The following is a 26,786-nucleotide window of genomic DNA, read 5'->3' on the forward strand; positions in this document are numbered from 1 at the left end:
TTCCTCATGCTGTATATGTATCTATGAGATCTGACCTGGGCTCCTCATGATGTATCTGTATCTATGAGATATGATCTGGGCTCCTCATGATGTATCAGCATCTATGATATCTGATCTGGGCTCCTCATGATATCTATGAGATCTGATCTGGGTTCCTCATAATGTATCTGTGAGATCTCTTCTGGGTTCCTCATGATGTATCTGTATCTATGAGATCTAATCTAGGTTCCTTATGATGTATCTGTATCTACGGCATGAGATCTAATCTCAGTTCCTCATGATATCTATGAGATCTGATCTGGGTTCCTCATGCTGTATATGTATCTATGAGATTTGACCTGGGCTCCTAATGATGTATCTGTATCTATGAGATATGATCTGGGCTCCTCATGATGTATCATCATCTATGATATCTAATCTGGGCTCCTCACGATATCTATGAGATCTGATCTGGGTTCCTCATGCTGTATCTGTACTATATCTATGAGATCTGACCTGGGCTCCTCATGATGTATCTGTATCTATGAGATCTGATATGGGCTCCTCATGATATCTTTGAGATCTGATCTGGGTTCCTCATGCTGTATCTGTACTATATTTATTAGATCTGATCTGCACTCCTCATGATGTATCTGTATCTATGAGATCTGATCTGGGTACCTCATGCTGTATATGTATCTATGAGATTTGACCTGGGCTCCTCATGATGTATCAGCATCTATGATATCCAATCTGGGCTCCTCATGATATCTATGAGATCTGATCTGGGTTCCTCATAATGTATCTGTGAGATCTCTTCTGGGTTCCTCATGATGTATCTGTATCTATGAGATCTGATCTAGGTTCCTTATGATGTATCTGTATCTACGGCATGAGATCTAATCTCAGCTCCTAATGATATCTATGAGATCTGATCTGGGTTCCTCATGATGTATCTGTGAGATATTTTCTGGGTTCTTCATGATGTATCTTTATCTATGAGGTCTGAGTTTGGGTCCTAATGATCATGTAATATCTGAGCTTGTTTCTTGTCCTGTAGTTCACTTTATGATAGTAGTAACCATCTCTTTCATATTTTTAGCTCCCTGTAACTTTGCCATTGTTACCCCCATGGAGTAATTTAGGGATTTTGCTGGCACAGGAGAAACCAGCTGGGCAGACATTGTGCCCCGGGTCAGACAGAGAAATTTGCTGACGGTTGGTTGTGGATGAAGTCATGTCTCTCTGGAGGGCTCTGTGTAATCCCTCCCCATGTGAAAGTGTGATCCCCTTCACTTCGTCTGATATATAAGGGTTTGGCTGCTCATTGTGGCACATAGGTCTGTGTCTGGCTTCACGTCTCAACCATGGACATCACTATTCAGCACCCTTGGTTCAAGCGCGCCCTGGGTTCCTTCTATCCCAACCGTGTCTTTGACCAGGTTTTTGGAGATGGGGTGTTTGATTATGACCTGTACCCCTTCTTCTCCTCCACCATCAGCCCTTACTACAGGCAGAGCTTCTTCAGGGGATATATGGACTCTGGCATCTCTGAGGTGAGGGTGACCAGTCACAAATCAGTACAATATGTGGTCACTAAAATATACAAATCCTTCCACCAGTAGAACCCTTATGTGTGGAGGTTCCTTTAGGTCTGTGGTCTCCAAAATGGGGCTCTGTTACAATACCAAACCCCAGCATGCCCTGAAAGCCTCCTGACTCCCTCTCTATTATAATTATTGCCTGTTTGGATTTTAGTTATCTCCAGCTGAGGTTGGACATTTTGGTCATCTGTCCTTTTCCTTCTGATATTAGCGATAACTCTATAACCGCTCCATGAAATGTTCCATCATTCTATGTCAGGAAATCTTCTCACATGCTAAAAAGATTCACTCTAGCTGGGTATACATTACATCTGGTATCAGTGATGTCCATGCTTCAGCTGCAGGTAAAATGGCGGATGGCCAGATGGATGAGCTCTGTGTCTCTCATTTCAGGTGCGCTCAGACCGGGACCGTTTTATCATTAACTTGGACGTGAAGCATTTTTCTCCTGAGGATCTGACAGTCAAACTTCAGGATGACTTTGTGGAGATCCATGGAAAACACAGTGAAAGACAGGTGGGTGATGTGTCCACGCGGTAGATCCGATTATGGGTGAAGGGATAGATGATTGATGTGTCCACAGGGTAGATCCGATTATGGGTGAAGGGATGGATGATTGATGTGTCCACAGGGTAGAATCTCTGATGGGTGAAGGGATGGATGGATGATTGATGTGTCCTCAGGGTAGATCCTCTGATGGATGGAGGGATGGTTGGATGACTGATGTGTCCACAGGGTAGATCCTCTGATGGGTGGAGTGATAGATTACTGATGTGTCCACAGGGTAGATCCTCTGATGGGTGGAGGGATAGATGACTGATGTGTCTATAGGGTAGATCCTCTGATGGGTGGAGGGATAGATGACTGATGTGTCCACAGGGTAGATCCTCTGATGGATGGATAGATGACTGATGTGTCCACAGGGTAGATCCTCTGATGGGTGGAGGGATAGATGACTGATGTGTCCACAGGGTAGATCCTCTGATGGGTGGAGGGATAGATGACTGATGTGTCCACAGGGTAGATCCTCTGATGGGTGGAGTGATAGATTACTGATGTGTCTATAGGGTAGATCCTCTGATGGGTGTAGGGATAGATGACTGATGTGTCCACAGGGTAGATCCTCTGATGGGTGGAGGGATAGATGACTGATGTGTCCACAGGGTAGATCCTCTGATGGATGGATAGATGACTGATGTGTCCACAGGGTAGATCCTCTGATGGGTGGAGGGATAGATGACTGATGTGTCCACAGGGTAGATCCTCTGATGGATGGATGGAGGGATAGATGACTGATGTGTCCACAGGTTAGATTCTCTGATGGGTGGAGGGATAGATGATTGATGTGTCTGCAGTGTATGTAAAGCCTGTATTAGGCAGATCAGCAAGCGATTGTCGGGAGGGAAGCGTTCCTTCCCGGTGTAACGTTACATTACCCTACTTCGTGAGATTTCCCTACCTCCTAACTTCCGGTCGTACAGCTAATGACGTGAGGAAGCGTTCCTGAGTTTTATATATATATTTATTTCACAGAAAATATGGCCATGAGATCTCCCTACCCCCACACAGCGCAGGCGCGGAGATCGGATTGATGTTCTGGAGTTAGCCGCGCTTGCGCACTGGGCCGTAATATTTCCCTACTGAGGCTCCCCGATGCATGCGCAGTGTCCCGATGTGCAGCTGAACCCGCATTTTCCCTAAACTGTCCTTTTGCGCATGCGCAGATTGTCAAAACTCAGGAACGCTTCCTCACGTCATCAGCGGTGTGACCGGAAGTTAGGAGGTAGGGAAATCTCACGAAGTAGGGTAATGTAACGTTACACCGGCAATAGCTTGCTAAGCTAGCAGAGGAGACCGCTGTTATTACATGCAGTGATCGCCTCCACAGTTTGGGAAGGAATGATCGTTATCGCTTGTCCCCATGCTGTGATCAACAAAAGGTTGGAGCCATCACAGCGCCCCCCGCAGGCTGTATGCTTCATACTTTGTAATACAAGGCAGGAGCCATCACAGCGCCCCCCGCAGGCTGTATGTGTCATACTCTGTAATACAAGGCAGGAGCCATCACAGCGCCCCCCGCAGGCTGTATGCTTTAAACTCTGTAATACAAGGCAGGAGCCATCACAGCGCCCCCCGCAGGCTGTATGCCTCATACTCTGTAATACAAGGCAGGAGCCATCGCAGCACCCCCCGCAGGCTGTATGCGTCAGACTCTGTAATACAAGGCAGGAGCCATCATAGCGCCCCCCCGCAGGCTGTATGCCTCATACTCTGTAATACAAGGCAGGAGCCATCGCAGCGCCCCCCGCAGGCTGTATGTGTCATACTCTGTAATACAAGGCAGGAGCCATCACAGCGCCCCCCGCAGGCTGTATGTGTCATACTCTGTAATACAAGCCAGGAGCCATCACAGCGCCCCCCGCAGGCTGTATGCGTCATGCTCTGTAATACAAGGCAGGAGCCATCACAGCGCCCCCCGCAGGCTGTATGTGTCATACTCTGTAATACAAGGCAGGAGCCATCACAGCGCCCCCCGCACCCCCCCCCCCCCCCCCGCAGGCTGTATGCCTCATACTCTGTAATACAAGGCAGGAGCCATCACAGCGCCCCCCGCAGGCTGTATGTCTCATACTCTTTAATACAAGGCAGGAGCCATCACAGCGCCCCCCGCAGGCTGTATGTGTCATACTCTGTAATACAAGGCAGGAGCCATCACAGCGCCCCCCGCAGGCTGTATGCCTCATACTCTGTAATACAAGGCAGGAGCCATCGCAGCGCCCCCCACAGGCTGTATGCGTCATACTCTGTAATACAAGGCAGGAGCCATCACAGCGCCCCCCGCAGGCTGTATGTGTCATACTCTGTAATACAAGGCAGGAGCCATCACAGCGCCCCCCGCAGGCTGTATGCCTCATACTCTGTAATACAAGGCAGGAGCCATCACAGCGCCCCCCGCAGGCTGTATGTGTCATACTCTGTAATACAAGGCAGGAGCCATCACAGCGCCCCCCGCAGGCTGTATGTGTCATACTCTGTAATACAAGGCAGGAGCCATCACAGCGCCCTCTGCAGGCTGTATGCGTCATACTCTGTAATACAAGGCAGGAGCCATCACAGCGCCCCCCGCAGGCTGTATGTGTCATACTCTGTAATACAAGGCAGGAGCCATCACAGCGCCCCCCGCAGGCTGTATGTGTCATACTCTGTAATACAAGGCAGGAGCCATCACAGCGCCCCCCGCAGGCTGTGTGCCTCATACTCTGTAATACAAGGCAGGAGCCATCACAGCGCCCCCCGCAGGCTGTATGTGTCATACTCTGTAATACAAGGCAGGAGCCATCACAGCGCCCCCCGCAGGCTGTATGTGTCATACTCTGTAATACAAGCCAGGAGCCATCACAGCGCCTCCCGCAGGCTGTTTGCGTAATCCTCTGTAATACAAGGCAGGAGCCATCACAGCGCCCCCCGCAGGCTGTATGCTTCATACTCTGTAATACAAGGCAGGAGCCATCGCAGCGCCCCCCACAGGCTGTATGCTTCATACTCTGTAATACAAGGCAGGAGCCATCACAGCGCCCCCCGCAGGCTGTATGTGTCATACTCTGTAATACGAGGCAGGAGCCATCGCAGCGCCCCCCGCAGGCTGTATGTGTCATACTCTGTAATACAAGGCAGGAGCCATCGCAGCGCCCCCCACAGGCTGTATGCTTCATACTCTGTAATACAAGGCAGGAGCCATCACAGCGCCCCCCGCAGGCTGTATGTGTCATACTCTGTAATACAAGGCAGGAGCCATCACAGCGCCCCCCGCAGGCTGTATGTGTCATACTCTGTAATACAAGGCAGGAGCCATCACAGCGCCCCCCGCAGGCTGTATGTGTCATACTCTGTAATACAAGGCAGGAGCCATCACAGCGCCCCCCGCAGGCTGTATGCGTCATACTCTGTAATACGAGGCAGGAGCCATCGCAGCGCCCCCCGCAGGCTGTATGTGTCATACTCTGTAATACGAGGCAGGAGCCATCACAGCGCCCCCCGCAGGCTGTATGTGTCATACTCTGTAATACGAGGCAGGAGCCATCACAGCGCCACCCGCAGGCTGTATGTGTCATACTCTGTAATACGAGGCAGGAGCCATCGCAGCACCCCCCGCAGGCTGTAAGTGTCATACTCTGTAATACAAGGCAGGAGCCATCACAGCGCCCCCCGCAGGCTGTATGCGTCATACTCTGTAATACAAGGCAGGAGCCATCACAGCGCCTCCCGCAGGCTGTTTGCGTAATCCTCTGTAATACAAGGCAGGAGCCATCACAGCGCCCCCCGCAGGCTGTATGCTTCATACTCTGTAATACAAGGCAGGAGCCATCGCAGCGCCCCCCACAGGCTGTATGCTTCATACTCTGTAATACAAGGCAGGAGCCATCACAGCGCCCCCCGCAGGCTGTATGTGTCATACTCTGTAATACGAGGCAGGAGCCATCGCAGCGCCCCCCGCAGGCTGTATGTGTCATACTCTGTAATACAAGGCAGGAGCCATCGCAGCGCCCCCCACAGGCTGTATGCTTCATACTCTGTAATACAAGGCAGGAGCCATCACAGCGCCCCCCGCAGGCTGTATGTGTCATACTCTGTAATACAAGGCAGGAGCCATCACAGCGCCCCCCGCAGGCTGTATGTGTCATACTCTGTAATACAAGGCAGGAGCCATCACAGCGCCCCCCGCAGGCTGTATGTGTCATACTCTGTAATACAAGGCAGGAGCCATCACAGCGCCCCCCGCAGGCTGTATGCGTCATACTCTGTAATACGAGGCAGGAGCCATCGCAGCGCCCCCCGCAGGCTGTATGTGTCATACTCTGTAATACGAGGCAGGAGCCATCACAGCGCCCCCCGCAGGCTGTATGTGTCATACTCTGTAATACGAGGCAGGAGCCATCACAGCGCCCCCCGCAGGCTGTATGTGTCATACTCTGTAATACGAGGCAGGAGCCATCACAGCGCCCCCCGCAGGCTGTATGCGTCATACTCTGTAATACAAGGCTGGAGCCATCGCAGCGCCCCCCGCAGGCTGTATGTGTCATACTCTGTAATACAAGGCAGGAGCCATTGCAGCGCCCCCCCGCAGGCTGTATGCGTCATACTCTGTAATACAAGGCAGGAGCCACCGCAGCGCCCCCCGCAGGCTGTATGTGTCATACTTTGTAATACAAGGCAGGAGCCATCGCAGCGCCACCCGCAGGCTGTATGTGTCATACTCTGTAATACGAGGCAGGAGCCATCGCAGCGCCCCCCGCAGGCTGTATGTGTCATACTCTGTAATACAAGGCAGGAGCCATCACAGCGCCCCCCGCAGGCTGTATGTGTCATACTCTGTAATACGAGGCAGGAGCCATCACAGCGCCCCCCGCAGGCTGTATGCGTCATACTCTGTAATACAAGGCTGGAGCCATCGCAGCGCCCCCCGCAGGCTGTATGCCTCATACTCTGTAATACAAGGCAGGAGCCATCACATCGCCCCCCGCAGGCTGTATGCGTCATACTCTGTAATACAAGGCAGGAGCCATCGCAGCGCCCCCCCGCAGGCTGTATGCGTCATACTCTGTAATACAAGGCAGGAGCCATCGCAGCGCCCCCCCGCAGGCTGTATGCGTCATACTCTGTAATACAAGGCAGGAGCCATCGCAGCGCCACCCGCAGGCTGTATGTGTCATACTCTGTAATACGAGGCAGGAGCCATCGCAGCGCCCCCCGCAGGCTGTATGTGTCATACTCTGTAATACAAGGCAGGAGCCATCACAGCGCCCCCCGCAGGCTGTATGCTTTAAACTCTGTAATACAAGGCTGGAGCCATCGCAGCGCCCCCCGCAGGCTGTATGCCTCATACTCTGTAATACAAGGCAGGAGCCATCACATCGCCCCCCGCAGGCTGTATGCGTCATACTCTGTAATACGAGGCAGGAGCCATCACAGCGCCCCCCGCAGGCTGTATGCCTCATACTCTGTAATACAAGGCAGGAGCCATCACATCGCCCCCCGCAGGCTGTATGCGTCATACTCTGTAATACGAGGCAGGAGCCATCACAGCGCCCCCCGCAGGCTGTATGCCTCATACTCTGTAGTGCCTCCTTTAGACTCTGCTCACCAGGGAGACTGCAGGTGTTCGAGCAGATGACGCTAGTGATCCAGTTGACGGAGGTAGAGGCATGTAACATACATGTGATCACAGGTCAGATGCAATTCGGATTGGTCTTGTATTACAGTAATGCCACACAAGGTATTGACGTTCAGGCCTTTTGTGGAGCTCAGGTTGTTGACACGTGTGGCACAGAGATGGTGGCGTGTACAAATAGTGAATACATGCTGTTTGTGTTCAGGACGATCACGGATACATCTCCCGGGAGTTCCACCGCCGCTATCGCCTTCCACCAAGCTTGGACCAGTCCTCAGTCAGCTGCTCCCTCTCTGCCGACGGCGTCCTGACCTTCTCCGGTCCCAAACTGCATTCCAATCTGGATTCAAGCCACAGCGAGAGACCTATCCCTGTATCCCGTGATGAGAAGCCCACCTCCGCTCCCTCCTCCTAAACCAGCCTTCTCCTTCTGTACACCCCACCCTACAGTCTACCCCGATGTACAGACAGAGGGCCAAACCAGCAATAAAGATAACCTGATATCAGCGCTGTGTCTGTCTGTCTGGAGGCGTGATGGAGCTATGGAGGGGCCAAACTACGCAGGGGCCACACTCTATATAGTCCCATAGTAGCTGCACTATCACCTATACAGGATGGGGTCTTTACAATAAGAGTGAAGGGATCCATCACCGGTGAGAAGGTTCCAGGAATGGACCGTTACCAGAGGAGCTGGGTTTATATGAGGGAGACTATTGATCCCGACACCTCCTTCCATAACCAAACCTGCTTGGTAGTATAGGGACAGCGGGCCCCCGGCCCCTGCCTCGTCTTTTACTCACAGGAGGGCTGAGGTCCCATGCCTGGCAAGCAGCTGGGAAGCCTTGGTACAGAATTTGCACTGGGTCTGAGAGTTCCTGAGCCCCTCATAACGTGGGATGTTCATTGAGAGCCACCCACTCTCGGCAATAAAGTCCACATAAAAGGTGGAAACCGGGGCAGTGACGTTGTGCCGACTGGTTGTATGGGATTGGGCAGGAGAGGTGCCCTGTATGAAAGGGGCCATACAGACATCTGGCATCAGGACAGAGCTGGATGGCCTCCATACACAGTAGATGGTCGACTGAAATCAGCAGTTTTGGCCTCTAATGTGTATGGCGACCTCCAACTCTTTCCCACCGGCAGATGTCAGAGGCAATAAGCTTCGAGCTGTAGGGTTTCATCATGGCGACACTTACATTCACACTGTAAGAGACTTCTCCCTTCTGGTGATTGAGAACAGATTCACTCATGGCCAAGCGTTGACCGACCACTGTTGGCGTTTATTATTTCGGCTCACATTTGAGCTCACCCCTAAGACCCTGATATCTCTACAAGGCCTCCTGCACACAGCCATCGTGGTTTCTGCGGTCCGCGTTACACGGATACTGGCCGTGTGCGTTGCAGATCAGAACTTGCTGCTCTGTTAGAAGTGACAATTCTTGTTCGCAAAACGGTCAAGAATAGGACATTCTATTTTTTTGTGGCCTGCAGACCATACATGGTGTGCTGTCTGCATCTTCTGCGGCCCCATTCATGTGCATGGGGCATATGCTGGACTGGGGAGCAATTGTACATGAGGCCACCAGCTATGATAAATCTACCCCAAAGTGTTTGAGAACAGTTCAGAACTTCGCACTTTCTACTGAGGAAGCTCTGGAGCCCAGACAAGTCCTCAGCACAGGAAGCACAAAGGCTCATGGATCCTAGGGGCCCGCTCCTTAGCTACAAAACCTTCATAGCAATTTTGTGGATTATTTTTTTGTAGGGGGCACAATACAGCAATCACTCCCATCATGTATGAAAAATAATTTATTTAGTTTCTTTTCGCAGTAGAAATGAGTCTTTGACCCGTTAGTGTCCTTCAGTCCTGCAACCACGCAGGAAAATACTCAACACATATCCCCTCAGAGGAGGAGAGGCAGCCACGGAGGTCAGGTACAGTGGAGGGGACAAAGGAGGAGAGGCAGCCACGGAGGTCAGGTACGGTGGAGGAGAGGCAGCCACGGAGGTCAGGTACAGTGGAGGGGACAAAGGAGGAGAGGCAGCCACGGAGGTCAGGTACGATGGAGGAGAGGCAGCCACGGAGGTCAGGTACAGTGGAGGGGACAAAGGAGGAGAGGCAGCCACGGAGGTCAGGTACAGTGGAGGAGAGGCAGCCACGGAGGTCAGGTACAGTGGAGGGGACAAAGGAGGAGAGGCAGCCACGGAGGTCAGGTACGGTGGAGGAGAGGCAGCCACGGAGGTCAGGTACAGTGGAGGGGACAAAGGAGGAGAGGCAGCCACGGAGGTCAGGTACAGTGGAGGAGAGGCAGCCACGGAGGTCAGGTACAGTGGAGGAGACAAAGGAGGAGAGGCAGCCACGGAGGTCAGGTACGGTGGAGGAGAGGCAGCCACAGAGGTCAGGTACGGTGGAGGAGACAAAGGAGGAGAGGCAGCCACGGAGGTCAAGTACGGTGGAGGAGAGGCAGCCACAGAGGTCAGGTACGGTGGAGAGGACAATGGAGGAGAGGCAGCCACGGGCCTCTAGGGTAGGGAAAGGGGACAGGTTACAGTGTGACGCCGTTGAGGAGGTTTGGGAGCATGAAGTTTCATCTGATGAATTAGCAGCGTTCTAAGATCCACATACAGTTCCAGCACACATCACTGTGCAACGGCGGCCATACTTCCATTGCCGTGTCATGGCGGCCAGCAGTCCACGACATACTTCCAGCGCACATCATGCTGTTGTGGCGGCCAGCGGTCCACACGTCATACTTCCAGGGCACATCGCGCTGTCGGCCAGCAGTTTACACATCATATTTCCAGCGCACATGGCGGTGTTGTGGCGGCCAGCGGTCCACGTCATAATTCCAGCGCACATGGCGGTGTCGTGGCGGCCAGCCCTTGCTACATACAGTAAATACAGACACTAAGGAGGAGACAAGTTGCCGGTTTGTTCTGTGCTTGTGATTATTGCTTGGTCCTGGTCAGTGCTGTGCGGACCCCTCCAGGGACAGAGCGGCCCCCTTTGTGCATGTGATATATTGCAAGGCCCTCCGCCCAGGAGCAGGTACGAGGTAAAGTCTAAGATGCCTACTACACTCCCCATCATTCACTGCACAGTGGGGCACCCACAGTCCACAGTCATGGGCCACACAGGAGCTTCTTTAAGAATCTTGGGCTCCAAGTAGCAATCTGCAGAGGTCTCGGGGGGCAGCGGAGAAGACGGGGCGGTGGGAGGGCCGAGGGAGATCTGGAGCAGCCTGCGGGAAGAGAGACACAACCATGAGACTCCCGCCTCGTGGCTGCTGGGAACCGTCTTCAGCGGTGACCACTTACCTCTGCTGCTGCAGGACATCCAGCAGGAACCCTGGGGAGGCTCCAGAGCGCCCCCCTCCTCGGGCCAAGACCCCTCGATGACGAAGCTTACTGAGACACAGGAGACCGCGAACTCGAACAGACCTCCGGAGCTGACGAAGTGCACTGGCTCCTGGACACACGTACGAAGGGTTAATGGACACATGTAGAGACGGATCATACATAGGTCATACGTGTACGTCTGCACTCACCTTGTGTCAGGAAGGTGTCGGATGCTCGGCGCCCCTCCTGGAAGGTGACAGGCAGCAGACAGTTGGGGGAGGGGGCTTCCTGATGCTGTAGGACAGGAGTCGCTGACTGGGCGCTGAGGGGCGCTGCGGAGCGCGGGTCACAGGGCGGCCGCAGACAGTTCTCCAGACTGTGACACGGGGAAGACGACGCAGAGGAAACCAGAATATCTGCGGAGGAGGAGACGTCAGTCAGCGCACAGCGCGGCCAGACCACAAGCAGCACAGAGGAATCCAGCAGCTGCCACCTACCTGGTGCTGCCGGCCGCGGATCTCTGCTCTTCAGGGTCTGCTCACACAGCTGCGGAGGGCGAGGGGCCGAAACCGGGGCCCCAAGAAGAGACGGCTCCCCCAGATACAGCAGAGACTGCCAGACAAGAGCAGAAGAGTCAGGTCTCTGCGCGCCGACCACAGGGTCCGTGGAAGTGTGCGACGCATCGATACCAGTATGTACACGCGTGGGCACGGATTCACGGATTTATCTGCTTAACCCCTTCAAGACCAGGCCTCCTCGTTCCAAAAGCCATAACTTTTTTATTTTTCCGTTCACATAACTAGATGAGGGCTTGTTTTTTGCGGGACAAGATGCATTTTTTAACGCCACCATTTAATTTACCGTGTCTTGCATTAGAAAAAAGGAAAAAAATTATTTGTGCGGCGAATGTGGGGTTTTGACATCACAGCGTTCACTATGCACTAAAAATGACCTGACGTTCTTATTCTGCGGCTCACTACGACTGCGGCGATGCCAAACGCAAACAGGTTTTTGTTTTACTACTTTAAAAAAAAAGATATAATAAATAATAAAAATATATATATAAATAAAACCTTAAGAAAAATCGACATTATCTTTGCATCGCTATATTCTGATAGCCAGGACCGTTTTATATTGCGGTCCGCAGAGCTGTATAAGGGCTTGTTTTCTGTCGTTTTCATTGACGCCATTTTCGTAGTATATACAACGTTATTCCTTTTTTTTGGAGGACGAAGTGACAAAAAAAAATTAAAATCACGTGTTTTACATTTTTTTTCTGTTACTGCGTTCACCGCATGAGAATTTAAAAAAATATATTTTAATAGTTCAGACATTTTCGGACGCGGCGATACCCAATATGTGTTTTTTTATATGTAAAATTGGGAAAGCGGGATGATTCAAACTTTTAACATATTGGTGTTTTTTTACTTTATTCAACTTTTTTTTTTTTTACATGTATCCCCCGTAGGGGCCTCGTACATGGGACCTTTTGATGCCCTCTCCTATTGACCATAACAGAGATCTATTCCGGTGAATACGATTCTTACACTCTCCATTCTACGTTGTGCCTCGTATGGAGAAAGCCATGGCAGGTCTCGATCGCTTCAGTAGCGTCCAGGCTGCCATGGCAACCGATCGGAGCCCCGCGATTTCACTGTGGGGGCTCCAATCGGAAGGAAGATGGAGCCGCATCACTTCACAGGTGCTGCGATCTGCCTTGATCGCGGCACCTGAGGGGTTAAATGGCAGGGGCGGCGCATGTGTATAAGAGTGTGTGCCAGTGCATGTGTATAAGAGTGTGTGCCAGTGCATGTGTATAAGAGTGTGTGCCAGTGCAAGTGTATAAGAGTGTGTGCCAGTGCAAGTGTATAAGAGTGTGTGCCAGTGCAAGTGTATAAGAGTGTGTGCCAGTGCAAGTGTATTAGAGTGTGTGCCAGTGCATGTGTATAAGAGTGTGTGCCAGTGCAAGTGTATAAGAGTGTGTGCCAGTGCAAGTGTATTAGAGTGTGTGCCAGTGCATGTGTATAAGAGTGTGTGCCAGTGCAAGTGTATAAGAGTGTGTGCCAGTGCAAGTGTATAAGAGTGTGTGCCAGTGCAAGTGTATAAGAGTGTGTGCCAGTGCAAGTGTATTAGAGTGTGTGCCAGTGCAAGTGTATTAGAGTGTGTGCCAGTGCAAGTGTATTAGAGTGTGTGCCAGTGCAAGTGTATTAGAGTGTGTGCCAGTGCAAGTGTATAAGAGTGTGTGCCAGTGCAAGTGTATTAGAGTGTGTGCCAGTGCAAGTGTATTAGAGTGTGTGCCAGTGCATGTATATTAGAGTGTGTGCCAGTGCAAGTGTATTAGAGTGTGTGCCAGTGCAAGTGTATTAGAGTGTGTGCCAGTGCAAGTGTATTAGAGTGTGTGCCAGTGCAAGTGTATTAGAGTGTGTGCCAGTGCAAGTGTATTAGAGTGTGTGCCAGTGCATGTGTATAAGAGTGTGTGCCAGTGCAAGTGTATTAGAGTGTGTGCCAGTGCAAGTGTATAAGAGTGTGTGCCAGTGCAAGTGTATTAGAGTGTGTGCCAGTGCAAGTGTATTAGAGTGTGTGCCAGTGCAAGTGTATAAGAGTGTGTGCCAGTGCATGTGTATAAGAGTGTGTGCCAGTGCATGTGTATTAGAGTGTGTGCCAGTGCAAGTGTATTAGAGTGTGTGCCAGTGCAAGTGTATTAGAGTGTGTGCCAGTGCAAGTGTATTAGAGTGTGTGCCAGTGCAAGTGTATTAGAGTGTGTGCCAGTGCAAGTGTATTAGAGTGTGTGCCAGTGCAAGTGTATTAGAGTGTGTGCCAGTGCAAGTGTATTAGAGTGTGTGCCAGTGCAAGTGTATTAGAGTGTGTGCCAGTGCAAGTGTATTAGAGTGTGTGCCAGTGCATGTGTATAAGAGTGTGTGCCAGTGCAAGTGTATTAGAGTGTGTGCCAGTGCAAGTGTATTAGAGTGTGTGCCAGTGCAAGTGTATAAGAGTGTGTGCCAGTGCAAGTGTATTAGAGTGTGTGCCAGTGCAAGTGTATTAGAGTGTGTGCCAGTGCAAGTGTATTAGAGTGTGTGCCAGTGCAAGTGTATTAGAGTGTGTGCCAGTGCAAGTGTATAAGAGTGTGTGCCAGTGCAAGTGTATTAGAGTGTGTGCCAGTGCATGTGTATAAGAGTGTGTGCCAGTGCATGTGTATAAGAGTGTGTGCCAGTGCAAGTGTATTAGAGTGTGTGCCAGTGCAAGTGTATTAGAGTGTGTGCCAGTGCATGTGTATAAGAGTGTGTGCCAGTGCATGTGTATTAGAGTGTGTGCCAGTGCATGTGTATTAGAGTGTGTGCCAGTGCAAGTGTATTAGAGTGTGTGCCAGTGCAAGTGTATTAGAGTGTGTGCCAGTACATATATATACGTCTGAGTGTGTGCCAGTACATATCTATACACACACGTCTGAGTGTGCGCCAGTGCATGTGTGGCTTTCTTCTTACCTGCAGTGGGCCGCTGAGCTCACAATCATAATCGGCCACTGCTGCCTGCGGCTGACACAGGAGAGGAGAAACAGCGGAGGAAAGAGGAGCCTGTGGGAAGAGGAGATCCTGAGTCAGTGCTGCCACCAGGGGGCATGTGGCCCCTCATACCCTCCCCCTCCCCACAGCCCTCACCTTCACACAGTCTGAAGCTCTGGCTTCCGGGAGCTGCCCAAAGCGTGACTCCTGCAGCCGCTCCACCAGGAGGTAGTAGATGGCGGCGTAATGATCATACGTGTCGTTCTGTAGAGCCTGAGAACCGAGAGAAGCAGAGTCACCCCCAGACACGGAGCTGCTTCGAGGAGCCCTGCAGGACAGGCTGTGCCACTACTCACCTGCAGGGTGCGCTCTCTGTCAATGCCCAGATTCTGCATGATGGCCAGGACTTGTACACTGAGCTGGGGGGCCAGGAAATCACTGTGCAGGAGCGGTTGCTGGGGGGCCACACCCTGGAACCACCGGTGCTGTCTGATCTGTGCAATGCTCAGCCTCTTCCCTGGGTCCACCACCAGCATCCGGCGCAGCAGAGACTCGCAGTCTGAGGGCACAGCACAGGCGTGAGGAGGAGATTGGGGGGCAGGAAAAACACAGGAGGAGGAGGAGGAGGAGGAGGAGGAGGAGGAGGAGGAGGAGATCGGGGGGCAGAAAAAACACAGGAGGAGGAGGAGGAGGAGAAGATCGGGGGGCAGGAAAAACACAGGAGGAGGAGGAGGAGGAGGAGAAGATCGGGGGGCAGGAAAAACACAGGAGGAGGAGGAGGAGGAGGAGGAGAAGATCGGGGGGCAGGAAAAACACAGGAGGAGGAGGCAGGAAAAACACAGGAGGAGGAGGAGGAGGAGGAGGAGGAGGAGGAGGAGATCGGGGGGCAGGAAAAACACAGGAGGAGATCGGGGGTCAGAAAAAACACAGGAGGAGGAGGAGGCGGCAGGAAAAACACAGGAGGAGGAGGAGGAGGAGGAGGAGATGGGGGCAGGAAAAACACAGGAGGAGATCGGGGGTCAGGAAAAACACAGGAGGAGGAGGGGGAGATCGGGGGGCAGAAAAAACACAGGAGGAGGAGGAGGAGGAGGAGGAGGAGGAGGAGATTGGGGGGCAGGAAAAACACAGGAGGAGATCGGGGGTCAGGAAAAACAGAGGAGGAGGAGGAGGAGGAGATCGGGGGGCAGAAAAAACACAGGGTCAGGAAAAACACAGAGGAGGAGAGCGGGGGTCAGGAAAACATGGAAGCTATTCATGTACTCCCTCCTGCGTCCACAGGGGGCGCCTCACCTTGGGACATGTAGTACGGGATTCTGAAGCGCCCGTCCAGGACCCGCTGACGCAGGATCGGCAGGTTTGGTCCATCGAAGGGAAATGACCCACAAAGCAAAACATACAGGACGACCCCCAAACTCTGCAGAGAAGAAGGGACCGCACATGAGCGAGCAGCGACAGGAACCCGCGGCCCGCAACACCCACGCAAGACGGCACACAGGGTCCTGCTACATGCGTGTCCTCACCCAGATATCCAGTAGGGGGCCCTCATACTCCTTTCCCTGGAACACCTCCGGCGCAGCATACGGGGGGCTCCCGCACCAGGTGTTCAGGGGTCGACCTTCCATGTAGAAGTTACCAAAGCCAAAATCTGCAGAGAAATAGTAACAGACGGTTACCGCCAGCCCTGCCCGTCCCTGTGTCCACCCATGGACCACCCCGTCCCATCCACTATGACCATCCCCCTGAATGTAAATGCCCACGTCCTGTGCCCACCCGCTGACTGCACCGTCCCACACAACTTGCCCATCCCTGGGCCTGTGTCCACCCACTGACCACCCTCACCCCCATCTCTCTGGGCAGTCACTCACCAGCCAGTTTGACCTCCATGTTGTCCCCCAGCAGCAGGTTTTCAGTCTTCAGGTCGCGGTGGACGATGTTCTGGGAGTGACAGTATTCCACGGCGCACAGGATCTGCAGGAACTTGGCACGGGCTTCTTCCTCGGACAGGCGTCCTCGCGCGGTCAGGTAATCTGCAGGACACAGGGGGCGAGCACAGGGTGAGCAGCCATCGGGCATGAGGTCTACTCCACCGGCCACGACAAGTCCTCACTCACCAAATAACTCCCCGCTCTGGGCGTACTCCGTCACCAGATAGATCATGTCTTTGGTCTCCATCACCTGCAACAAGAGAGGAAGAATAATGGCGGGCGAGGGCCGCGTGGGGGGCACAGGGGCGAGGGCCCGCCTGAGGGGCACAGGGGCGAGGGCCCGCCTGAGGGGCACAGGGGCCAGGGCCCGCCTGAGGGGCACAGGGGCCAGGGCCCGCCTGAGGGGCACAGGGGCCAGGGCCCGCCTGAGGGGCACAGGGGCCAGGGCCCGCCTGAGGGGCACAGGGGCCAGGGCCCGCCTGAGGGGCACAGGGGCCAGGGCCCGCCTGAGGGGCACAGGGGCCAGGGCCCGCCTGAGGGGCACAGGGGCCAGGGCCCGCCTGAGGGGCGGTATGGGTACAGGGGTCTCACCTGGTAGAGGCGGATGATGTGGGGGTGGCGCAGGCGCTTCATGATCTGGACCTCCCGGTAAATCTTCTCCAGATTGGCGCGGTCCAGTCGTGTTTTATCGATGATTTTAATGGCGACCTATAAAGAGGAGGGGGAGTGAGACCGCCGCCACCCACAGGCTCCGCCCCCACAGCAGCGCCATTCTCCCTGTTACCTGGGTGTTGGTCACTCGGTGCCGCGCCAGTTTCACCACCGCAAAGTTTCCCTTGCCGAGTGTCCCTTCGATGTCATAAAATCCGACCCGGAGCGGCCTGCGGGGGGCGACACCCGTACCACAGCCGTCCCTGAGAATCACCATCCTGCCAGAGAGCGGAGAGTCCGGGGTCACACAATGTGGGGGAGGGGATACAGAGCATGTGTGGACCGTCCGGGTGTCGGGGAGATTCGGGTGTCCCCGGTCCGGGTGTCGGGCAGATTCGGGTGTCAGGGAGATTGGGGTGTCCCCGGTCTGGGTGTCAGGGAGATTGGGGTGTCCCAGGTGTCAGGAGATTGGGGTATCCCCGGTCCGGGTGTCAGGGAGATTGGGGTGTCCCCGGTCCGGGTGTCAGGGAGATTGGGGTGTCCCCGGTCCGGGTGTCAGGGATATTGGGGTGTCCCAGGTCCGACGGTGTCAGGGAGATTCGGGTGTCAGGGAGATTGGGGTGTCCCCGGTCTGGGTGTCAGGGAGATTGGGGTGTCCCAGGTGTCAGGAGATTGGGGTATCCCCGGTCCGGGTGTCAGGGAGATTGGGGTGTCCCCGGTCCGGGTGTCAGGGAGATTGGGGTGTCCCCGGTCCGGGTGTCAGGGATATTGGGGTGTCCCAGGTCCGACGGTGTCAGGGAGATTCGGGTGTCAGGGAGATTGGGGTGTCCCCGGTCTGGGTGTCAGGGAGATTGGGGTGTCCCAGGTCCAGGTGTCAGGGAGATTGGGGTGTCCCCGGTCTGGGTGTCAGGGATATTGGGGTGTCCCAGGTCCGACGGTGTCAGGGAGATTGGGGTGTCCCCGGTCCGGGTGTCGGGCAGATTCGGGTGTCAGGGAGATTGGGGTGTCCCCGGTCTGGGTGTCAGGGAGATTGGGGTGTCCCAGGTGTCAGGAGATTGGGGTGTCCCCGGTCCGGGTGTCAGGGAGATTGGGGTGTCCCCGGTCCGGGTGTCAGGGAGATTGGGGTGTCCCCGGTCCGGGTGTCAGGGAGATTCGGGTGTCCCCGGTCCGGGTGTCAGGGAGATTGGGGTGTCCCCGGTCCGGGTGTCAGGGAGATTCGGGTGTCCCCGGTCCGGGTGTCAGGCAGATTCGGGTGTCCCAGGTCTGAGTGTCGAGATTCGGGTGTCGGGCAGATTGGGGTGTCCCCGGTCCGGTTGCCAGCCGCTCACCTGCCGCCCTCAGCTCCCGGTCTCCGGGATTCCTCTGCCGGTTCCTTCACTTCTCTCTCCGTTCATCACGTGCTCCTGAGACTCTGTTCCATAACTCCGCCTCATTGACGTCACACTTACGTCAAAACAAGTAGAAGTCCGCCCCGTTGCTTGGTGACCGGGAATTCTGACGCGCGCATTGATGTCTCCGTTACTATGGTTACCAAGAGATGACGTTAGAGAACAGCTGGTGCCATAATCGTCAGGTCTCAGTTTGCTCTAAATGCGTCTGCGCAGTAGGAGAGTGACGTCAACGGCGAGAGTCGGACACCTGGCGGCAAAAGACGGAACTGCAGGATGATGTAGACATGACGCTGGGAGGGGGGAATATACCATATGTGTATAGGGGGGAGAGCGAGGGTATATATATATACAGGGTCTATACATCCACATGAAGGATATATATATATACATGGAGCCTCTATATACAGGGTCTATACATCCACATGAAGGATATATATATATATATATATATATATATATATACATGGAGCCTCTATATACAGGGTCTATACATCCACATGAAGGATATATATATACATGGAGCCTCTATATACAGGGTCTATACATCCACATGAAGGATATATATATATATACACATGGAGCCTCTATATACAGGGTCTATACATCCACATGAAGGATATATATATACATGGAGCCTCTATATACAGGGTCTATACATCCACATGAAGGATATATATATACATGGAGCCTCTATATACAGGGTCTATACATCCACATGAAGGTTATATATATATATACACATGGAGCCTCTATATACAGGGTCTATACATCCACATGAAGGATATATATATATACATGGAGCCTCTATATACAGGGTCTATACATCCACATGAAGGATATATATATATATATATATATATATATATATACATGGAGCCTCTATATACAGGGTCTATACATCCACATGAAGGATATATATATACATGGAGCCTCTATATACAGGGTCTATACATCCACATGAAGGATATATATATATATATATATATATATACATGGAGCCTCTATATACAGGGTCTATACATCCACATGAAGGTTATATATATATATACACATGGAGCCTCTATATACAGGGTCTATACATCCACATGAAGGATATATATATACATGGAGCCTCTATATACAGGGTCTATACATCCACATGAAGGATATATATATACATGGAGCCTCTATATACAGGGTCTATACATCCACATGAAGGTTATATATATATATACACATGGAGCCTCTATATACAGGGTCTATACATCCACATGAAGGATATATATATACATGGAGCCTCTATATACAGGGTCTATACATCCACATGAAGGATATATATATACATGGAGCCTCTATATACAGGGTCTATACATCCACATGAAGGTTATATATATACACATGGAGCCTCTATATACAGGGTCTATACATCCACATGAAGGATATATATATACATGGAGCCTCTATATACAGGGTCTATACATCCACATGAAGGATATATATATATACATGGAGCCTCTATATACAGGGTCTATACATCCACATGAAGGTTATATATATACATGGAGCCTCTATATACAGGGTCTATACATCCACATGAAGGTTATATATATACATGGAGCCTCTATATACAGGGTCTATACATCCACATGAAGGATATATATATACACATGGAGCCTCTATATACAGGGTCTATACATCCACATGAAGGTTATATATATACACATGGAGCCTCTATATACAGGGTCTATACATCCACATGAAGGATATATATATACATGGAGCCTCTATATACAGGGTCTATACATCCACATGAAGGATATATATATATACATGGAGCCTCTATATACAGGGTCTATACATCCACATGAAGGTTATATATATACATGGAGCCTCTATATACAGGGTCTATACATCCACATGAAGGATATATATATACATGGAGCCTCTATATACAGGGTCTATACATCCACATGAAGGTTATATATATACATGGAGCCTCTATATACAGGGTCTATACATCCACATGAAGGATATATATATATATATATATATATATACATGGAGCCTCTATATACAGGGTCTATACATCTACATGAAGGTTATATATATATACATGGAGCCTCTATATACAGGGTCTATACATCTACATGAAGGATATATATATATATACATGGAGCCTCTATATACAGGGTCTATACATCTACATGAAGGATATATATATCTACATGGAGCCTCTATATACAGGGTCTATACATCTACATGGAGGTTATATATATATATACATGGAGCCTCTATATACAGGGTCTATACATCCACATGAAGGTTATATATACACATGGAGCCTCTATATACAGGGTCTATACATCCACATGAAGGTTATATATACACATGGAGCCTCTATATACTGGGTCTATACATCCACATGAAGGTTATATATATATACATGGAGCCTCTATATACAGGGTCTATACATCCACATGAAGGTTATATATATATACATGGAGCCTCTATATACAGGGTCTATACATCTACATGAAGGATATATATATATATATACATGGAGCCTCTATATACAGGGTCTATACATCCACATGAAGGTTATATATATACATGGAGCCTCTATATACTGGGTCTATACATCTACATGAAGGATATATATATACACATGGAGCCTCTATATACAGGGTCTATACATCCACATGAAGGTTATATATATACATGGAGCCTCTATATACAGGGTCTATACATCTACATGAAGGATATATATATACATGGAGCCTCTATATACAGGGTCTATACATCTACATGAAGGATATATATATACATGGAGCCTCTATATACAGGGTCTATACATCCACATGAAGGTTATATATATACATGGAGCCTCTATATACAGGGTCTATACATCTACATGAAGGATATATATATACATGGAGCCTCTATATACAGGGTCTATACATCCACATGAAGGTTATATATATACATGGAGCCTCTATATACAGGGTCTATACATCCACATGAAGGATATATATATACATGGAGCCTCTATATACAGGGTCTATACATCTACATGAAGGATATATATATACATGGAGCCTCTATATACAGGGTCTATACATCCACATGAAGGTTATATATATATATACATGGAGCCTCTATATACAGGGTCTATACATCCACATGAAGGTTATATATATATATATACATGGAGCCTCTATATACAGGGTCTATACATCCACATGAAGGTTATATATATACATGGAGCCTCTATATACAGGGTCTATACATCCACATAAAGGATATATATATACATGGAGCCTCTATATACAGGGTCTATACATCTACATGAAGGTTATATATATACATGGAGCCTCTATATACAGGGTCTATACATCCACATGAAGGATATATATATATATATATATACATGGAGCCTCTATATACAGGGTCTATACATCCACATGAAGGTTATATATATACATGGAGCCTCTATATACAGGGTCTATACATCCACATGAAGGATATATATATATATATATATATACATGGAGCCTCTATATACAGGGTCTATACATCTACATGAAGGATATATATATACATGGAGCCTCTATATACAGGGTCTATACATCCACATGAAGGTTATATATATATATATATATACATGGAGCCTCTATATACAGGGTCTATACATCCACATGAAGGATATATATATATATATATATATACATGGAGCCTCTATATACAGGGTCTATACATCTACATGAAGGATATATATATACATGGAGCCTCTATATACAGGGTCTATACATCCACATGAAGGATATATATATACATGGAGCCTCTATATACAGGGTCTATACATCCACATGAAGGTTATATATATATATACATGGAGCCTCTATATACAGGGTCTATACATCTACATGAAGGATATATATATATACATGGAGCCTCTATATACAGGGTCTATACATCCACATGAAGGATATATATATATATATATATATATATATATACATGGAGCCTCTATATACAGGGTCTATACATCTACATGAAGGATATATATATACATGGAGCCTCTATATACAGGGTCTATACATCCACATGAAGGATATATATATATATATATATATATACATGGAGCCTCTATATACAGGGTCTATACATCCACATGAAGGTTATATATATATATACATGGAGCCTCTATATACAGGGTCTATACATCCACATGAAGGATATATATATATATATATATACATGGAGCCTCTATGCGTTAATTTCTTAACGATAATTTGTTTTCCCTTAGTCCTAACAGCAGCACATGTGGGGTTTATCCGCCCCAGTGAAACTGGTAGGACAGACGGAATATTTAATGAAGTAAAGTAATCAAATGAATCCACGCCCCCACTACCTCACTATAAGAGGCCAAACCCCCCATACATCAGTGTGTCATAACAAGAAACTCTCAAAAAACAAAGGGAGGGATATTTGTGTGCTGCTGTTAGGACTAAGGGAAAACAAATTATCGTTAAGAAATTAACGCTTCCCTTACGTCCTAACCAGCAGCACATGTGGGGACTTAGCAAGAAGTTAGCCTAAAGGGTAGGGACTTCAATGCTGAATGGAACTCAAAACAGACCGCCCAAAGGCAGTGTCTTCTGAACCCCTGAGGTTGAGTCTATAATGGCTCACAAAGGTAGAATGTGAGCTCCAGGAGGCCGCGGAACAAATCTGTTCCAGTGGAATAAGAGACCTTTCGGCCCAACTAGTAGAGACTGCTCGGGTGGAGTGAGCAGTGACAAAGGCAGGAGGAGGTCTATTCTGGGAAGCGAAAGATTCTCTGATGGCCTCTCTGATCCATCTACTTAGAGTAGGCTTAGAGGCCTTCTTCCCTTTATTCCTGCCAAAGAACAGGATAAGAAGATTCTCTGACCTTCTGAACTCCTGGGATCTCTCAATGTAGATTCTCAAACATCTGGCCACATCCAGAGTATGGAGGGAACTTTCTTCTGCAGAGGAAGAAGAGGAACATAACACAGGCAAAGACACAACTTGATTAATGTTGTGCACAGAGGGCACCTTAGGCAAAAAGGTGGGTAAAAAACGTAAGAGGACTTTGTCCGGTAAAAATAAAGTGTATGGCTCATACGCCGAAAAAGCCTGAAGCTCTGAAATGCGTTTGGCTGAAGTTACGGCCAACAAAAAGGTTACCTTCCAGGATAAAAACTTAAAGTCCACTTCCTCCAAGGGTTCAAAGGGGGGACCACTCAACCCTTTAAGCACCACTGAGAGATCCCACTGCGGTATAGGTCTTGAAATGCTAGGCTTAAGACGTACGGCTCCTTTAAGGAACCTCTTAATCAGAGGGTCTTGATGTAAAGATCTGCCAAAGGCGGCTGACAGAGCAGAGATCTGTACCTTAAGTGTAGAAGGGCTGAGGCCCTTATCTAGTCCATCCTGCATGAACTGGAGAATAGCAGATACTGGAGGATCCTGAGATGGTACTTGATGAGATGCACACCATAGAAGAAAAATGCGCTTTACCCTGGCGTAGGCCTTGATAGTCGCAGGAGCTCTGGAATGAGACATCGTTCTTAAGACCGCTGCTGATAGCCCTTCAGGCTCTAGAAGGGACTCATCAATCTCCAGGCTGTCAGATTGAGTCTGGATGGATCCAGGCAGAGCTGAGTGCCCCGGGACACCAGGTTCTGCATTGGGGGAAGCTTCCAATATTGCCCTCGGCTCATCTGCATGAGCAGGGTAAACCAAGACCTCCTGGGCCAGAATGGAATCACGGCTATTACTGAGGCTTGGTCCTGCCGAATCTTCATCAATACCCTGGGTATCATGGCGATGGGAGGAAAGATGTAGGCCAGCCTGAACTCCCATGGAATTGACAGAGCATCTACTGCCAAGGGATTGTCCTCCCGATACAGGGAACAGAACGTTTCCACTTTGGCATTGAATCTTGTCGCCATGAGATCTATGTCTGGGCGACCCCACCGGAGAGTGATCTGATAAAAGATCTCCTGGTTCAGAGACATTTCTCCCAGAGCTGGGACTCCTCTGCTGAGCTGGTCCGCAACCACATTCAGGGACCCCTGAATGTGGACTGCTGAAAGGTGGGAAAGATTCTGCTCTGCCCAAGACAGAATTAGACCTACTTCTGAGAGTAGACTCTGAGACCTGGTGCCTCCCTGTTTGTTGATGTAGGATACCGCAGTAGAATTGTCCGAGCGAACCCTTACAGCCTTGTTTCTGATAAGGGGGGAAAAATGAAAGAGAGCCATCCGGATTGCTCTGAGTTCTCTCAGATTGGATGACATCAAACGCTCTTGAGGGCTCCAGGATCCTTGAACTTGAAGTTCCTCTAGATGGGCACCCCAGCCTAGAAGGGATGCATCTGTCGTCAACAGGATCCAACAAGGTTGGATCAAGGACCTCCCATCTTTGACCTGTTTCCACCACTTCAGTGAGCGGCGAGCTTGAGATGACAGGGAGCACTTTGTCTCTAGCCCTCTGGGAGTTCGATCCCATAGACTCAGAACTTCCGCTTGAAGAGGGCGAATATGCCACAAGGCCCAAGGAACCGCATCCACGGCTGCTGACATTAGGCCTAACATCCTCATCAATACTCTGATAGTTACCCGGCGGGGAACCATGAGTTGATCTGCAGTCTTGGAAATGCGTAACTTCCTTTCCGGAGAAAGGTAGAGCGTCATGTTGGCAGAATCTATTATGAACCCTAGAAACCTCCTGGTGGTGGAGGGAGAAATCTCTGACTTCTGCCAATTGATAATCCAGCCCAAGCGCTGGAGGAAGGACTGAGCCTGCAGCAGATGAAGATGAAGCGTCTCTACCGAGTGGGCTTTTAGAAGCCAATCGTCCAGATATGGAATGATCTCCAGGCCTCTCAATCTGAGGGGAGCTACTACAGCTATTACCACTTTGGTGAAGATGTAGGGCGCGGTTGTGATGCCGAAGGGAAGCGCGGCAAACTGAAAATGTTTCACCGTCCCCCTGAGACTCACTGCCACTCGTAGATACTTCCTGTGGGCCTGGCACACAGGGATATGGAGATAGGCATCCCTTAGATCCAGTGTAAACATCAGGTCCCCTGGGTTCAGGATGCTGATTACCGATTTGATGGTTTCCATCCGGAACCGCCTTTTCTTTATGAATCGGTTGAGGTAGCGGAGATCTATGATCATGCGCCAACCTCCTGTGGCTTTGGGAACAAGGAAAACTGGCGAATAAACGCCGGATCCAATCTCTTCTGGAGGAACCTCCTCCAAGGCCCCTTTCCGCCTGTATTCCAGTATAGACTCCTCCAACACCGCTTGCTTCTCGCGCGGAAGTAATCTTGTCAAAACAAATTTTTCTGGGGGAACAGATAAAAATTCTATCCTGTACCCTGTCCTTATTATATTCAGGACCCAGGGATCTGGAACAAACTCTGTCCAGGTATTTAGAAAAAAAGTTAGACGGCCTCCGACTGGGAGGTCTGAAAGAATAGGAGTCAAATTTATGACTGGATCTGACGGAAGGGGAGGGCCGTCACTGGTCGGCTTTATTGTTTTTGTTCCCACCGGAACGATATGATCCTCCCCTTCTGGACCCACGGCCTCGCTGAGGCCTGGATTGGCCCTGAAAGGGTCTGGACCCTCTACCCTGCCTACCCCTACCCCTAGGGGTTTGAGGGAGGCATTTACCTTTTTTATCGGCAAGACTCTCCATAATGCGGTCTAGTTCAGCCCCAAAAAGCCTTCCTGGCTCGTAAGGGAGGCTGCATAAATTATACTTGGAGGCATTATCTGCCACCCAAGGTTTTAGCCATAGTGGTCTCCTACCCGCTGAAGAGAGGGCCATAGCCTTAGAGGCTAATTTTAACTGCTGTGGGCCGGAGTCACACAGAAATTCCACGGCCAGTAGAATGGACTTAAACTGCGCCAGGATGTCATCACGGGATATGCCAGAGTCGATATCCGACTGCACCTGTCGGAGGCGTCTTTGGAGGAAGACGGCTACCTCCGTAGAGGATATAGCCACAGATGCAGCAGCAGCAGCAGCGGTGGAGTAAGACCTTCTCAAGGTGCATTCTACCCGCCTGTCCATCGGGTCCTGTAAGTTGGAGCCGTCATCAGCCGGGACCAGAGTCCTCTTAGACAATTTTGCAATTGCCAAATCAACTTTGGGCACAGTGCCCCACTGGTCTAATTGGGATGTCACAATCGGGTACATGGATTTGA

At 50.3% G+C, this 26,786-nt stretch overlaps 2 protein-coding genes and 1 long non-coding RNA gene across 4 annotated transcripts; 2 read left to right on the forward strand and 1 right to left on the reverse strand.

Annotated features, from left to right (window-relative positions):
* Nucleotides 1-1,346: 1,346 nt before the first annotated feature.
* Nucleotides 1,347-8,240, forward strand: CRYAA (crystallin alpha A). The gene is made up of 3 exons (XM_040421724.1): nt 1,347-1,535; nt 1,977-2,099; nt 7,958-8,240. The coding sequence occupies exons 1-3, from the start codon at nt 1,347-1,349 to the stop codon at nt 8,165-8,167; spliced, it is 522 nt and encodes a 173-aa protein (XP_040277658.1). The 3' UTR covers nt 8,168-8,240.
* Nucleotides 8,241-9,552: 1,312 nt separating this feature from the next.
* LOC120994292 lies at nt 9,553-10,412 on the forward strand. 2 transcript variants are annotated; one of them, XR_005777383.1, is made up of 4 exons: nt 9,553-9,727; nt 9,761-10,117; nt 10,151-10,195; nt 10,229-10,412. It is a non-coding gene; the product is annotated as an uncharacterized LOC120994292 (long non-coding RNA). The 2 variants fall into 2 exon arrangements; XR_005777382.1 differs by having other exon boundaries at nt 9,553-10,117.
* Nucleotides 10,413-10,432: 20 nt separating this feature from the next.
* Nucleotides 10,433-18,599, reverse strand: SIK1 (salt inducible kinase 1). Its single transcript, XM_040422746.1, has 14 exons — nt 18,496-18,599; nt 17,301-17,445; nt 17,108-17,224; nt 16,703-16,766; nt 16,457-16,618; nt 16,112-16,236; nt 15,882-16,005; nt 14,948-15,150; nt 14,748-14,864; nt 14,574-14,663; nt 11,589-11,703; nt 11,301-11,507; nt 11,071-11,221; nt 10,433-10,994 (listed from the first exon to the last, which is right to left on the reverse strand). Exons 2-14 carry the CDS (start codon nt 17,442-17,444, stop codon nt 10,844-10,846), a joined length of 1,770 nt encoding a protein of 589 aa, XP_040278680.1. The 5' UTR covers nt 17,445; nt 18,496-18,599; the 3' UTR covers nt 10,433-10,843.
* Nucleotides 18,600-26,786: the final 8,187 nt, after the last annotated feature.

The sequence above is a fragment of the Bufo bufo genome, chromosome 3 (genome assembly GCF_905171765.1).
Source record: "Bufo bufo chromosome 3, aBufBuf1.1, whole genome shotgun sequence".
In the NCBI taxonomy this organism is placed as follows: Eukaryota; Metazoa; Chordata; class Amphibia; order Anura; family Bufonidae; genus Bufo; species Bufo bufo.

Excerpts from the sequence above, each read along its gene's own strand:
- CRYAA (XM_040421724.1), top strand. The coding sequence starts at position 1,347 with ATGGACATCACTATTCAGCACCCTTGGTTCAAGCGCGCCCTGGGTTCC. Across the intron at positions 1,536-1,976 it reads TGGACTCTGGCATCTCTGAG|GTGCGCTCAGACCGGGACCG; the intron begins GTGAGGGTGACC and ends CTCTCATTTCAG. Across the intron at positions 2,100-7,957 it reads GAAAACACAGTGAAAGACAG|GACGATCACGGATACATCTC; the intron begins GTGGGTGATGTG and ends GTTTGTGTTCAG.
- SIK1 (XM_040422746.1), bottom strand. The coding sequence starts at position 17,444 with ATGGTGATTCTCAGGGACGGCTGTGGTACGGGTGTCGCCCCCCGCAGG. Across the intron at positions 16,619-16,702 it reads CCAGAGCGGGGAGTTATTTG|ATTACCTGACCGCGCGAGGA; the intron begins GTGAGTGAGGAC and ends TGTGTCCTGCAG. Across the intron at positions 11,704-14,573 it reads AGCTCAGCGGCCCACTGCAG|TCTCTGCTGTATCTGGGGGA; the intron begins GTAAGAAGAAAG and ends CTTGTCTGGCAG.